This window comes from Tachypleus tridentatus, chromosome 10, assembly GCF_004210375.1.
Source record: "Tachypleus tridentatus isolate NWPU-2018 chromosome 10, ASM421037v1, whole genome shotgun sequence".
Lineage (NCBI taxonomy): Eukaryota > Metazoa > Arthropoda > Merostomata > Xiphosura > Limulidae > Tachypleus > Tachypleus tridentatus.
In genome coordinates, this window is record NC_134834.1 from 114117761 (window position 1) to 114134770 (window position 17010).

The 17010-nt window shown below is 31.3% G+C and overlaps 3 protein-coding genes across 3 annotated transcripts in view; 2 read left to right on the forward strand and 1 right to left on the reverse strand.

Moving 5' to 3' along the window:
- The window catches only part of LOC143230112 (SCY1-like protein 2), a 457312-nt gene that overhangs the window by 294562 nt on the left and 145740 nt on the right, over positions 1–17010 (reverse strand). The gene's annotated exons all lie outside the window — the stretch shown is intronic.
- LOC143228453 (SCY1-like protein 2) overlaps positions 1–17010 on the forward strand; it is a 196509-nt gene that overhangs the window by 101694 nt on the left and 77805 nt on the right. The gene's annotated exons all lie outside the window — the stretch shown is intronic.
- LOC143227907 (SCY1-like protein 2) overlaps positions 1–17010 on the forward strand; it is a 42351-nt gene that overhangs the window by 18044 nt on the left and 7297 nt on the right. Inside the window, exon 3 of the mRNA XM_076459265.1 lies at positions 10448–10608. Within this exon, the coding sequence (XP_076315380.1) occupies positions 10448–10608 (161 nt within the window). The remainder of the gene's footprint in view (positions 1–10447; positions 10609–17010) is intronic.

A 17010-nucleotide genomic window follows, 5' to 3' on the forward strand; every position in this document is an offset into this window, starting at 1 on the left:
ATTATATCAATTTACTGGTAATAGCCACATTTTATAAACATTACAATATAATATACATAATTATATCAACTTACTGGTAATAGCCACATTTTATAAACATTAAAATACAATATTCATAATTATATCAACTTACTGGTAATAACCACATTTTATAAACATTACAAATAATATACATAATTATATCAATTTACTGGTAATAGCCACATTTTATAAACATTACAAATAATATACATAATTATATCAATTTACTGGTAATAGCCACATTTTATAAACATTAGAATATAATATTCATAATTATATCAATTTACTGGTAATAACCACATTTTATAAACCTTACAATATAAGAAACATAATTATATCAATTTACTGGTAATAGCCACATTTTATAAACATTACAATATAATATACATAATTATATCAATTTACTGGTAATAGCCACATTTTATAAACATTAGAATATAATATTCATAATTATATCAATTTACTGGCAATAACCACATTTTATAAACATTACAAATAATATACATAATTATATCAATTTACTGGTAATAGCTACATTTTATAAACATTACAATATAATATACATAATTATATCAATTTACTGGTAATAGCCACATTTTATAAACATTACAATATAATATACATAATTATATCAATTTACTGGTAATAGCCACATTTTATAAACATTAGAATATAATATTCATAATTATATCAATTTACTGGTAATAACCACATTTTATAAACATTACAATATAATATTCATTATTATATCAATTTACTGGTAATAGACACATTTTATAAACATTACAAATAATATACATAATTATATCAATTTACTGGTAATAGCTACATTTTATAAACATTACAAATAATATACATAATTATATCAATTTACTGGTAATAGCCACATTTTATAAACATTACAATATAATATACATAATTATATCAATTTACTGGTAATAGCCACATTTTATAAACATTACAATATAATATACATAATTATATCAATTTACTGGTAATAGCCACATTTTATAAACATTAGAATATAATATTCATAATTATATCAATTTACTGGTAATAGCCACATTTTATAAACATTAGAATATAATATTCATTATTATATCAATTTACTGGTAATAGACACATTTTATAAACATTACAATATAATATTCATAATTATATCAATTTACTGGTAATAGCCACATTTTATAAACATTAGAATATAATATTCATTATTATATCAATTTACTGGTAATAGACACATTTTATAAACATTACAATATAATATACATAATTATATCAATTTACTGGTAATAGCCACATTTTATAAACATTACAAATAATATTCATAATTATATCAATTTACTGGTAATAGCCACATTTTATAAACATTACAATATAATATTCATAATTATATCAATTTACTGGTAATAGCCACATTTTATAAACATTACAATATAATATTCATAATTATATCAATTTACTGGTAATAGACACATTTTATAAACATTAGAATAACCTAGTCTGGTAAATGTTTTAAAAATTTAAAACATATTTTATGTACTTTCTACAAACTGATTGGTTGTTTTTCTTAATATTATGTACTTGCTACAAAGTGGTTGGTTGTTTTTCTTAATATTTTGGTTTTTTTATTGTTTCCTATTAAGATACACAATGGGCTTATTTAGTTTTACCAGTTCACAAGTATCAAAACTATACTTGTAACGTTATAAGCCTACTGATTTACAAATGAGGGTGATTCTTAGCTGAGAAGGTGTTCCACTTCAACGAACGTTTACTTTGTCAAATAACTTTTTAATCATTTTTTCTAAGGTGATGTTATTTATTCTTTGTTATTTATTCGGTTATGCAGATTGAGTCAAGGTTCAAATGTTGGAAATCATCAGCTCTCAATAGCAAAAATAAAAAATAAACCAAGATATGCACTGACCGTCTACTCATAAGAGATCATCTTAAATGATATGTCTTCATGTTTTAACTGTTTCTTACACTAAGTATGGCACTAGATTTAAAACAAAGAAGGAAACTTTCACGTTAATCAATGAGTAACGATAATAATAAAGAAATATTTTATCCAAATACCTGATCATTGTGTCCACTGTGACAAATACCTGATCATTGTGTCCACTGTGACAAATTTCTAATCGTTGTGTCCACTGTGACAAATACCTGATCATTGTGTCCACTGTGACAAATACCTGATCATTGTGTCAACTGTGACAAATTTCTAATCGTTGTGTCCACTGTGACAAATACCTGATCATTGAGTCCACTGTGACAAATACCTGATCATTGAGTCGACTGTGACAAATACCTGGTCATTCAGTCCACTGTGACAAATACCTGATCGTTGAGTCCACTGTGACAAATACCTGATCATTAAGTTCACTGTGACAAATACCTGATCACTGAGTCCACTGTGACAAATACCTGATCACTGAGTCCACTGTGACAAATACCTGATCACTGAGTCCACTGTGACAAATACCTGATCATTGAGTCCACTGTGACAAATACCTGATCATTGTGTCCACTGTGACAAATATAAGAAATGTTTATTCAAATACCCACCTCTTTCAAGTAATTCTAAGAACCAGCTGTATGTTACACTAGCTAGGTGAAATCAAAATAACTAGCTATTTTTATCCGCTTATCTATCTTTAAATTTATGATCGTTATGGTACAAAAATCACTAGTTAAATAAAATAAATACGTCATTGAACCAGTTCACCATTAATGTCAAAAAAGACAACGGGAACAGCTCAATCACAATATGTTGTTCTGAACTGAGTCAGATGTGTCAAGTTGTGAAATCAATGGTTAAGACACTTTAGTAAAACAGCTCATGCACAGCTCGCTGAAGCCTTCAGTTACTTACTTCGAGACCCGAAAAACTGTTAATAGTTACATCAATTCGCATAAAGAAAAGAAACGTATTCAGCAGTGAAGGACACCTATTGATCTTCTCATCCTGTGGAATGGTACAATTGGTATCTTGACACCCTCGGTGTGCCAATATGATGGTGTGGTCAGCTGTGAAATCATCTTACTTGTTGACCTGCGATCCCTTCGTGCTAATGTTATCGGCACATTCCCTGAAGAAGGCGAAAGTGGACGTAATTCAGTGACCGTCCACTCTCCTTAAATACTGAAGAAATGTAGCATCAGTCAAATGAGTCCAGATGGTCTGGAAACAACTCTTCCAGAGGAGAGGCCAAGGATATTCAAATACTTTATCAAAGTTACTTGCTTAGAATCATCTTGATGTCTGATAGTTAGACAAAAATAAACAAGTTTGTTGTATAATACAATGCTACACAATAGCTATCTTTGTTCTGCTCACCACTTGTAATGAAACCCGATCTCTTCCAGAGGAGAGGACAAGGATATTCAACTACTTTATCAAAGTTACATGCTTAGAATCATCTTGATGTCTGATAGTTAGACAAAAATAAACAAGTTTGTTGTATAATACAATGCTACACAATAGCTATCTTTGTTCTGCTCACAACTTGTAATGAAACCCGATTTTTAGCGCTATAAGCCTTCAAGTTTGGTAGTTTATGGGAGAAATTATTAGAACAACAAAATTTGTCTTCTGCGCAATGACCTACCTTGCCCATTTAATAGAAATGGTTTCCTTCAGTAGAACGCACCCATCTACCCGATATTGTTAAATTTCTTAGATGCAACCATAACGTTCGAAAACATTGTTAACAAGTAAAAATAAAGTAACATTACACGTGAAATATTAAACACTATTTTACCAAGAAACTTCTAAAGTATACGTACCTTTAAAATGTTAATTAACAAAGACTCTTAGGTTTGGAGTTTTTCTTATGGAATCTGACTATTTCAGTTTATTATTAATTAGCTGAGGACATTCAAGTACTCAACTAAAATAAAAAGCCAAATCAATGAAAGTTGTTATGTTCCACTCCGTTACCGAAAATTTTAATGATGTGACGGAGTACACCTCACTTCTAATGATGTATGAAAACCATTTCTTATCACAACGGTCAACGAAATATTTTGCATGACTGAATGACACCGTTCACACGTACTTCTTGTTGTCATGGCAACCGTTCTCTCCTCCGGTTTCGTCTTGTTAAATACGGAGTGAAAACGTTTGGTTGTTAGAGGTCCTATCGTGGCCAAATCATCAAGTATGGCATATCTGAGCACTTCTCTGGCGCCAGAATATACCTCCTACCGTAATTTCACCAGTATTAGTATATTTTCCTATATATATCCACACATGTCAAGAGTTAGACACCTGCGCTTATATCAATCAATATCTAGTGACCCAAGAAAACATTACTAACCGGAAGTGAACATAAAGACCGCCTGGGGAGATAATTATGAATTAGCTTGGATTAAAATAATGCAACTTCCGATGTAAGTCAAAGAATTTAAAGTTCTTAAAGAAACGATTTCCTCTAATATATTCTTCGTTCTGACTCAACCATAGTATTAGGCTATAGTTCAAAATCTTTGGCTATGGTTTATCTCGTATTACCGTTTAATTCTAGAATCTCTTGGTTAAAACAAACACTTGTCATCAGTCTAGTCATTTCAATTCTAGAATCTCTTGGTTAAAACAAACACTTGTCATCAGTCTTGTCATTTCAATTCTAGAATCTCTTGGTTAAAACAAATACTTGTCATCAGTCTAGTCATTTCAATTCTAGAATTATTTGGTTAAAACAAACACTTGTCATCAGTCTAGTCATTTCAATTCTAGAATTATTTGGTTAAAACAAACACTTGTCATCAGTCTAGTCATCTCAATTCTAGAATCTCTTGTTAAAACAAACACTTGTCATCAGTCTAGTCATTTCAATTCTAGAATCTCTTGGTTAAAACAAACACTTGTCATCAGTCTAGTCATTTCAATTCTAGAATCTCTTGGTTAAAACAAACACTTGTCAGCAGTCTAGTCATTTCAATTCTAGAATCTCTTGGTTAAAACAAACACTTGTCATCAGTCTAGTCATTTCAATTCTAGAATTATTTGGTTAAAACAAACACTTGTCGTCAGTCTAGTCATTTCAATTCTAGAATCTCTTGGTTAAAACAAACACTTGTCATCAGTCTAGTCATTTCAATTCTAGAATCTCTTGGTTAAAACAAACACTTTTCATTCGTCTATTCACAGTTATTCAAATCGTATAGTAATCTACTTCACTACACGTACATTAAAAAATATCCCAGAGACACCAGGATAATCGTTTATTTGCTTGTCTTAAACAAAAGTCACGTTTGGCTATCTATATACGACAATATTCCAAACGATGTCCTTTTATAACGTTGATGTAATTACGATATTTAAGAAAATATTCCAAACATTGAGGCCCAGTATGGTTAGAAGCTTAATTCCCCATCTGAGGGTCAAGGGTTCAATTCTTTGTCCCACCAAATGTGCTCTCTTTTTCAGTCGTGGAGGCGATATCAAATGACAGTGAAATTGAAAACACGATAATGGTAAGATATGAAGAGAGTAGACGTGTTTTGTTTAGAAAATTAACTTAGAACGGACATCTGATTGTTATTTATCAAGCAAGGTAAGATATCTTATGAACATTGATCAGCAAGAAAACAGTGAATAGAAATAAGTGGAAGAAAACAGAAAACATGGAAAACGGTTTAATGAATATTAATAGGTATTTACAAAAGTTACATCTCAGAAGAGCGAGAAAATAACGTTTATTTGTCAGACTGGACTTCGATTGAAGAGTCCAGAAGGCTGAACACTATTTAAAGTAGCAATCCATCAGGATAAACCAATCTCTCTACATGTCTCAAGTTTCAAGCCGGTTTCATTGCCAATGAGATTAAGTTAATTACAGAACGACCGGGTTGATGAAACTGTTGAGCAACATTTTCTGTGTCAACAGATTTATGGTTGTTGAAACGTTCTCCACGTGTTGTCCGATCTACTGGGTATTAGATATTGTACACTGTAAAGATACATAGCGTTGTGGAGGTAATTTGTTCAGCGATTTTGAAATGTTTATGGATGAATTTGACGGTTATAAGTTGCTATGAATAACTTGTATAAGCGTTATCACGTCAATAACAAACACCCAGTCATGAGCTGCAGTTTTTGCTCTTCCGGAATGTGAAGAAAAACGCGTCTCTAACGATTAAAACGTTGAGCGAGATAAATTTGTTTTTTTATTTTTACTTTCTTCAAAATATGCGAAATGTTTCTGATTGTAACGTAATAATCAGAAGATATTTGTTTGAAACTTTACTATAACTCAGTTTAATCAAGGTTTGTGTTGTTTTCCGGTCTGTCTGTCACTTTCACTATATTTATATCTGAGGTGTGATAAATTTCTCATCGTTTGTGTGTTTCTGAAACATATAACGTCAGTAAATATTGCTTTGTTTGATTCGCTATTAAGTAATCCACGGACTCAAACTACTAACTATATAAGTAAAACATGAATACAAAGTGCTAACTACGGAAGTAAAACATGAATACAAAGTACTAACTATATAAGTAAAACATGAATACAAAGTACTAACTATACAAGAAAAACATGAATACAAAGTACTAACTATATAAGTAAAACATGAACACAAAGTACTAACTATACAAGAAAAACATGAATACAAAATATTAACTATATAAGTAAAACATGAATACAAAGTACTAACTATATAAGTAAAACATGAATACAAAGTTCTAACTTTAATAAGTAAAACATGAATACAAAGTAGTAACTATATAAGTGAAACATGAATACAAAATACTAACCATATAAATAAAAAATAAATAGAAAGAGCTAACTATATAAATAAAAAATGAATAGAAAGTGCTAACTATATAAGTAGAACATGAATAGAATGTAATATCTATATAAGTAAAACATGAATACAACGTACTAACAATATAAGTAAAACACGAATACAAAATACTAACTATACAAGTAAATCTTGAATACAAAGTACTAACAAAATAAGTAAAACATGAATACAAAGTACTAACTATATAAGTGAAACATGAATACAAAGTAGTAACTACATAAGTAAAACATGAATACAAAATACTAACCATATAAATGAAACATGAATAGAAAGTGCTAACTATATAAATAAAAAATGAATAGAAAGTGCTAACTATATAAGTAGAACATGAATAGAAAGTAATATCTATATAAGTAAAACATGAATACAACGTACTAACAATATAAGTAAAACACGAATACAAAATACTAACTATACAAGTAAATCTTGAATACAAAGTACTAACAAAATAAGTAAAACATGAATACAAAGTACTAACTATATAAGTGAAACATGAATACAAAGTAGTAACTATATAAGTATAACATGAATACAAAGTACTAACTATATAAGTAAACCATGAACACAAAGTACTAAGTATACAAGAAAAATATGAATACAAAGTACTTACTATATAAGTAAAGCATGAATACAGAGTACTAATTATATAAGTAAACCATGAACACAAAGTAGTAACTATATAAGTAAAACACGCATACAAAATACTAACTATACAAGTAAAACATGAATACAAAATATTAACTATATAAGTAAAACATTAACACAAAGTACTTACTATATAAGTAAAGCATGAATACAAAGTGCTAACTATATAAGTAAAACGCGCATACAAAATACTAACTATACAAGTAAAGCATGAATACAAAGTACTAACAAATTAAGTAAAGCATGAATACAAAGTGCTAACTATACAAGTAAAGCTTGAATACAAATTACTTACTACATAAGTAAAACATGAATACAAAACAATAACTATAGAAGTAAAACACGAATACTAAGTAATAACTCTATAAGTAAATCTTCAATACAAAGTACTAACTTTTATCAGTAAAACATGAATACAAAGTACTAACTAAATAAGTAACACATGAATACAAAGTACTAACAAAATAAGTAAAACATGAATACAAAGTAATAACCATATAAGTAAAACATGAATACAAAGTACTAACTACATAAGTGAAACATGAATACAAAACAATAACTATATTATTAAAACATGATTACTAAGTAATAACTTTAAAAGTAAAGCATCAATACAAAGTACTCACTATATAAGTAAGACATGAATACAAAGTACTAACTGCATAAGTAAAACATGAATACAAAGTACTATCTGTATAAGTAAAACATGAATACAAATTACTAACTATTTAAGTAAAACATGAAAACAAAGTATTAACTACATAAGTAAAACATAAATACAAAGTATTAACTATATCACACAAATATGAATACAAAGTACTAACTATACAAGTAAAACATCAACAGAAAGTAATATCGATATAAGTAAAACACGAATACAAAGTACTAACTATACAAGTAAAGCTTGAATACAAAGGACTAACAAAATAAATAAAACATGAATACAAAGTAGGAACTATATAAGTGAAACATGAATACAAAATACTAACCATATAAATAAAAAATAAATAGAAAGTGCTAACTATATAAATAAAAAATGAATAGAAAGTGCTAACTATATAAGTAGAACATGAATAAAAAGTAATATCTATATAAGTAAAACATGAATACAACGTACTAACAATATAAGTAAAACACGAATACAAAATAATTAACTATACAAGTAAATCTTGAATACAAAGTACTAACAAAATAAGTAAAACATGAATACAAAGTACTAACTATATAAGTGAAACATGAATACAAAGTAGTAACTATATAAGTATAACATGAATACAAAGTACTAACTATATAAGTAAACCATGAACACAAAGTACTAAGTATACAAGAAAAACATGAATACAAAGTACTTACTATATAAGTAAAGCATGAATACAGAGTACTAATTATATAAGTAAACCATGAACACAAAGTAGTAACTATATAAGTAAAACACGCATACAAAATACTAACCATACAAGTAAAACATGAATACAAAATATTAACTATATAAGTAAAACATTAACACAAAGTACTTAACTATATAAGTAAAGCATGAATACAAAGTGCTAACTATATAAGTAAAACACGCATACAAAAATACTTAACTATACAAGTAAAGCATGAATACAAAGTACTAACAAGTTAAGTAAAGCATGAATACAAAGTGCTAACTATACAAGTAAAGCTTGAATACAAATTACTTACTACATAAGTAAAACATGAATACAAAACAATAACTATAGAAGTAAAACATGAATACTAAGTAATAACTCTATAAGTAAATCTTCAATACAAAGTACTAACTTTTATCAGTAAAACATGAATACAAAGTACTAACTAAATAAGTAACACATGAATACAAAGTACTAACAAAATAAGTAAAACATGAATACAAAGTAATAACCATATAAGTAAAACATGAATACAAAGTACTAACTACATAAGTGAAACATGAATACAAAACAATAACTATATTATTAAAACATGATTACTAAGTAATAACTTTAAAAGTAAAGCATCAATACAAAGTACTCACTATATAAGTAAGACATGAATACAAAGTACTAACTGCATAAGTAAAACATGAATACAAAGTACTATCTGTATAAGTAAAACATGAATACAACATACTAACCATATAAGTAAAACATGAATACAAAGTACTAACTATATATGTAAAACATGAATTCAAAGTACTAACTATATATGTAAACCATGAATAAAATGTAATATCTAAAAAGTAAAACATGAATACAAAATGCGAACTATATAAGTAAAACATTAATACAAAATACTAACAATGTAAGTAAAACACGAATACAAAGTACCAACTATACAAGTAAAGCGTGAATACAAAGTACCAACTATACAAGTAAAGCTTGAATACAAAGTACTAACTACATAAGTAAAACATGAATACAAAACAATAACTATATAAGTAAAACATGAATACAAAACAATAACTATATAAGTAAAACATGAATACTAAGTAATAACTCTATAAGTAAAGCATCAATACAAAGTACTAACTTTTATAAGTAAAACATGAATACAAAGTACTAACTTTTATAAGTAAAACATGAATACAAAGTACTAACTAGAAAAGTAAAACATGAATACAAAGTACTAACTAAATAAGTAACACATGAATACAAAGTACTAACTATATATGTAGAACATGAAAACAAAGTACTAACTATATAAGTAAAGCATGAATACAGAGTACTAACTATATAAGTAAAACATGAATACAAAGTTCTCACTACATAAACAAGAGTACTATATATTATTTAAAAGCACAGATGTCAACAAAACTAGTATTGTGTGTATATTTATGAGTAAGTTATTCTGTTGATTTGTTGTAGCGGGTGAAGAGTTTGATAAACAAACTTTAGTAAGTTATGGTCTTTCAGATCAGTAATAATCGACTGACGTATTAGATATAAAATTTTAAAGAAGTGTTTTCCCTATTTACTTCTGGTAGGTGGCGTCAGTGTTTATTTTCGAAAAGCGAGTGGCAGACAAACTTTACAAACCGAGGAGGAAAGAGACAATAATAGAAATTCTTCGATTTAGCGTCCGACAACTTGACCGCTTCAAACATCCAAAGTTACTGAACCTTTATCACCCAATTGAGGAGTCGCGGTAAGATGAAGTTTGTGGTGAGCCGTTTTCTTTCACAATTAGTCCAGGTAAGTTCATGTTTGAGGTGAACCTCTTTTGTTCACAGTTAGTCCAGGTAAGTTCAAGTTTGAGGTGAACCTCTTTTGTTCACAGTTAGTCCAGGTAAGTTCAAGTTTGTGGTCAGTTTGTTCTTTTCATAGTGAGTCCAGGTAAGTTCAAGTTTTTTGTGAGTTTGTTCTGTTCTCGTTTAGGCCAAGTAAGTTGAAGTTTGTGGTCAGTTTGTTCTGTTCACGGTTAGTCCAGGTAAGTTCAAGTGTGAGGTGAACTTGTTTTGTTCACAGTCAGTCCAGGTAAGTTCAAGTTCGAGGTGAACTTGTTTTGTTCACTCTAAGTCCAGGTAAGTTCAAGTTTTAGGTGAACTTGTTTTGTTCACAGTTAGTCCAGGTAAGTTCAAGTTCAAGGTGAACTTGTTTTGTACACAGTTAGTCCAGGTGAGTTCAAGTTTGAGGTGAACTTGTTTTGTTCACAGTTAGTCCAGGTAAGTTCAAGTTTGAGGTGAACTTGTTTTGTTCACAGTTAGTCAAGGTAAGTTCAAGTTTGTGGTGAGATTGTTTTGTTCACGGTGAGTCCAGGTAAGTTCAAGTGTGAGGTGAACTTGTTTTGTTCACAGTCAGTCCAGGTAAGTTCAAGTTCGAGGTGAACTTGTTTTGTTCACACTAAGTCCAGGTAAGTTCAAGTTTGAGGTGAACTTGTTTTGTTCACAGTTAGTCCAGGTAAGTTCAAGTTCGAGGTGAACTTGTTTTGTACACAGTTAGTCCAGGTGAGTTCAAGTTTGAGGTGAACTTGTTTTGTTCACAGTTAGTCCAGGTAAGTTTAAGTTTGAGGTGAACTTGTTTTGTTCACAGTTAGTCAAGGTAAGTTCAAGTTTGTGGTGAGATTGTTTTGTTCACGGTGAGTCCAGGTAAGTTCAAGTGTGAGGTGAACTTGTTTTGTTCACAGTCAGTCCAGGTAAGTTCAAGTTCGAAGTGAACTTGTTTTGTTCACACTAAGTCCAGGTAAGTTCAAGTTTGAGGTGAACTTGTTTTGTTCACAGTTAGTCCAGGTGAGTTCAAGTTCGAGGTGAACTTTTTTTGTACACAGTTAGTCCAGGTGAGTTCAAGTTTGAGGTGAACTTGTTTTGTTCACAGTTAGTCAAGGTAAGTTCATGTTTGTGGTGAGATTGTTTTGTTCACGGTGAGTCCAGGTAAGTTCAAGTGTGAGGTGAACTTGTTTTGTTCACAGTCAGTCCAGGTAAGTTCAAGTTCGAGGTGAACTTGTTTTGTTCACACTAAGTCCAGGTGAGTTCAAGTTTGAGGTGAACTTGTTTTGTTCACAGTTAGTCCAGGTAAGTTTAAGTTTGAGGTGAACTTGTTTTGTTCACAGTTAGTCAAGGTAAGTTCAAGTTTGTGGTGAGATTGTTTTGTTCACGGTGAGTCCAGGTAAGTTCAAGTGTGAGGTGAACTTGTTTTGTTCACAGTCAGTCCAGGTAAGTTCAAGTTCGAAGTGAACTTGTTTTGTTCACACTAAGTCCAGGTAAGTTCAAGTTTGAGGTGAACTTGTTTTGTTCACAGTTAGTCCAGGTGAGTTCAAGTTCGAGGTGAACTTTTTTTGTACACAGTTAGTCCAGGTGAGTTCAAGTTTGAGGTGAACTTGTTTTGTTCACAGTTAGTCAAGGTAAGTTCATGTTTGTGGTGAGATTGTTTTGTTCACGGTGAGTCCAGGTAAGTTCAAGTGTGAGGTGAACTTGTTTTGTTCACAGTCAGTCCAGGTAAGTTCAAGTTCGAGGTGAACTTGTTTTGTTCACACTAAGTCCAGGTAAGTTCATGTTTGAGGTGAACTTGTTTTGTTCACAGTTAGACCAGGTAAGGTGAAGTTTGAGGTGAACTTGTTTTGTTCACAGTTAGTCCAGGTATGTTGACGCTTGTGGTCAGTTTGTTCTGTTCACAGTTAGTCCAGGTATGTTAAAGTTTGTGGTCAGTTTGTTCAGTTCACAGTTAGTCCAGGTATGTTAAAGTTTGTGGTCAGTTTGTTCAGTTCACAGTTAGTCCAGGTATGTTAAAGTTTGTGGTCAGTTTGTTCAGTTCACAGTTAGTCCAGGTATGTTAAAGTTTGTGGTCAGTTTGTTCAGTTCACAGTTAGTCCATGTATGTTAAAGTTTGTGGTCAGTTTGTTCTGTTCACAGTTAGTCCACGTATGTTGACGCTTGTGGTCTGTTTGTTCTGTTCATAGTTAGTCCAGGTATGTTAAAGTTTTATGGTGAGCTTGTTCTGTTCACAGTTAGTCCAGGTATGTTGACGCTTGTGGGCAGCTTGTTCTGTTTACAGTTAGTCCAAGTAAGTTGAAGTTTATGGTGAACTTGGTAAGTTTATAATGAACTTGTTTAGTTGCAGTGAAGTTATATTAGTTCTTGATTAGTGTATTTATTTCGTGATGAATTTGTTTCACTTGACTGCTGATAACAGTTGAAAGTTTTATTCTGATTAATATTTAAGTCCTAAGTCTGCTCTACTGATCCGTGCGCACCACTGTCTGTGTCACATTCATACCACAAGTCGTCAGTTTCTCCGTCCATTCACACTATCTCCTGCTTTCCTCTTGCTTTCACGGATACACAAATTTAGTATAATACGAGTGAGTTTTACGGAATAATTTGTCAATTATCAGCACTGTCCAAAGCTAGGACTCTTGTTGTCTCTGAATAAAACCTGAAATTAAGTTTAACGATATGTCGAAGTCCTTGTTCACCCTTTACATGTTTACAGTGATTTATGTTCATCTGGGTGAATCTGTAACTACGCTGTTTTAAATCGTTTTCCTTACCTTAACGATACACGTGGTTCTATCTGTAGTGTTACGATCGCTGATTAGAACGTGAAAACTAAAATCTTCCTTTCGTATAGATTCTGTGATGAAATGTGACGAATTATCCCATCATTAACACGTACGTTCCTTATTTAAAATGACATTGAAATATATCAATATGTGATAAACAACAAGAAAGGTTAACAATGTCTCATCTTCTGCCACCTGTTTAGTTTTCTGCAAAATCGTTTTGATCGTTTGTCGCTGCTAACGATGGGTCAAAGAAAACGTCTTCTGTCTGGGGATTTTTATGAAGGTCTACTTTGAACACAAAATGTTTAAGGGTTTTTTATGTTAGGACGTGTAATGATCACGGTTGCTTCCTGGAAAGGAAGTTTGCTGGGTGCTCCTTGTTCAATGATTGAAAGTTCTGACGAAACTTTGTTTATCTATTGAATATTGTTGACTATGTTATTATATATTATTACGTAATAAACCTTAACCAGGTTTAGTGTAATACTCTACAATAAACATCCTAAGTTTGAAATAAAACTGTTAATATAATAACACACAAATTTCAACAACTTTTAATAGTGGCTCAAGGGTATGTACGTATAATGCTAGAAACCGGGTTTAGATACCGTGTTGGGCTGAACACGTATAGTCTATTACGAAGCATTATGCTTAATTACAAACATTCAAATATTTTTTTAGCCAAGTGGGTCTCTGTATATATATATATATATTCATACCCCTCTGGTGCGTCAGGCGTAGATTAATGGACACAAAGTACAATAATACTAAGTTCTAATATCCGAGGTAGACAGAACTCAAATAGTTCATAGCTTAGCTGTACACTAACAAAAAACAATAATAATATTTATTTTACTTTCATGGCTGTTATTCAACAAGGTTAGATGTACAAGCTGCTTTATCTAAAGACCATAATGAAAGTGTGATAGGTTTGTTTGTTTGTTTAGAATTAGGCACAAGGCTACACTATGGGGTATCTTCTCTGTTCGTCACAGGTATCGAAACCCGGTTTTTAGCGGTGTGAGTCCACAGACATACCGCTGTGACACTGGGAAAGGGCGAGAGCGATATGAAAGAATGACGTTACAGTCTATAAGAATGACGTTACAGTCTATAAGAATGATTTTACAGTCTATAAGAACGACGTTACAATCTATAAAAATGATTTTACAGTCCATCAGAATGACGTTACAGTTTATAAGAATGATTTTACAGTCTATAAGAATGACCTAACAGTCTATAAGAATGACTTTGCAGTCTATAAGAATGATTTTACAGTCTATAAGTATGACGTTACAGTCTATAAGAATGATTTTACAGTCTATAAGAATGATTTTACAGTCCATCAGAATGACGTTACAGTCTATAAGAATGATTTTACAGTCCATAAGAATGATTTTACAGTCTATAAGAATGACGTTACAGTCTATAAGAATGACTTTACAGTCTATAAGAATGATTTTACAGTCTATAAGAATGATTTTACAGTCTATAAGAATGATTTTACAGTCCATCAGAATGACGTTACAGTCTATAAGAATGATTTTACAATCTATAAGAATGACGTTACAGTCTATAAGAATGACTTTACAATCTGTAAGGTCAGACGTTCAAGCTGCTTGAAAGGTCATTAACTATAGTGTGATAGGAAAGACTGTCATTACGGTCTACAAGGCCAAATATTCAAGCTGCTTCAATTGAAGATCACTAAATAAAGCGTAATAGGAAAGACTGTCATAACCGTCTTGAAGAGCATCACTTTCTATCACTGCCACGCCTACGGATTAAGTGTTTACAATCTATATCAGTTTCCGTACTATTTCAGTGTATACTTAGGTACTACCTAAACCTTTTTCTACGCTGCCTTTCCTTTGGTTTTCAAGGTTAAAATTCGCGTATTTTTATCTTCGATCATATAACCAAGTTATTAATCGCAATTATTTGAAAGCTTATTGTCGTTTCAAGTGGTTTGTTAGATAAAATTTGTTGTTTTATTTTCACTTCTTCTTTATTATCAAAAATCGTATTGAAAAGTTATTTATTCTTAACAAATGATATGACACTACTCTAAACTTTATTGGCAGGCTTAACTTAAACAGAGCTCACACATGTGTGGCAAAACTAGACCTAATCTATAATAAGTTAAATATCGAGCCAAGTATAGAATTAACATATAAAAGAGCGGGCCCGGCATGACCAAGCGTGTTAAGGCGTGCGACACGGGTTTGAATCCCCCATCGCACCAAACATGCTCGCCATTTCAGCCGTGGGGGCGTTATAATGTGACGGTCAATCCCACTATTCGTTGGTAAAAGAGTAGCCCAAGAGTTGGCGGTGGGTGGTGATGACTAGCTGCCTTCCTGCTAGTCTTACACTGCTAAATTATGGACGGCTAGCACAGATAGCCCTCGAGTAGTTTTGCACGAAATGCAGATCAACAAACAAACATCTATCTATCTTTCAACCAGTGAAATTCTGTGCGATGTGTAAAGTATATTAAACTAATGTCCAATAATCCAGTGTTATCGTGGCCCTCTGGTGTTAACTTTCAGCCACTTAAAACCGTTGTTTATTTACATTACATTACAGTTTCTACTCAAGTTTATCCAGTAACTTTCACTTTTAACTCTATTTGTTTTGCTTTATTATAGTAGAAGAGAAAATTCACTCCAATAACAATGTTTTAAACACGATTAGAGTACACGGTAAACATTAGAGATGAATCCCACAATGAAAGTAAAGTAATGCTCCACGTGTTATCCACAGTTAACTGTTGTCTGGAGAAGACATTGCTCTAAAAGCTTCTTTATTTCTATATCCTTACTCCTAACTTTTGTTTATCTATAAAAAGGTGAAAAGACTTTTTAAGATAATTCAAGTAACACGTTGTTTTTAACACAACTATCTGTTGGTAAACACGACTAGTATAGGATTACTTTATCATTTGTTTGTTTCTTGTGTGAGTTCAAAGTTACACAAAGGTGAACTCCGCTAACACTTTCTACTTTACAACTGGTTGACGAGATAAGGGACAACTGCACAACTATTTTTTTGCAACCCTCATTGTTTAATGAGATTTCAGTTTTACAAATGTGATAAGCATAATTTTCAGCAACAAGAGATGAACCTTGAACTCTAGAAAGTAAGTTCTGGAACATTTCTCCCAGAGTCCAACTTCAAAAAATTTCTAAAGCAGGCTAGTCGGAAAGTCGACTTTATTCTACTTTTAATACGTACATACTAGTTGGAGAGTGGACATTATTCTACTTTTAATACGTACATATTAGTTGGAGAGTGGGCGTTATTCTACTTTTAATACGTACATACTAGTCCGAAAGTGGATGTTATTCTACTTTTAATACGTACATACTAGTCCGAAAGTGGATGTTATTCTACTTTTAATACGTACATACTAGTTGGAGAGTGGACGTTATTCTACTTTTAATGACACGTACACACCAGTCGGAGAGTGGACGTTATTCTACTTTTAATACGTACATACTAGTTGGAGAGTGGACATTATTCTACTTTTAATACGCACATACTAGT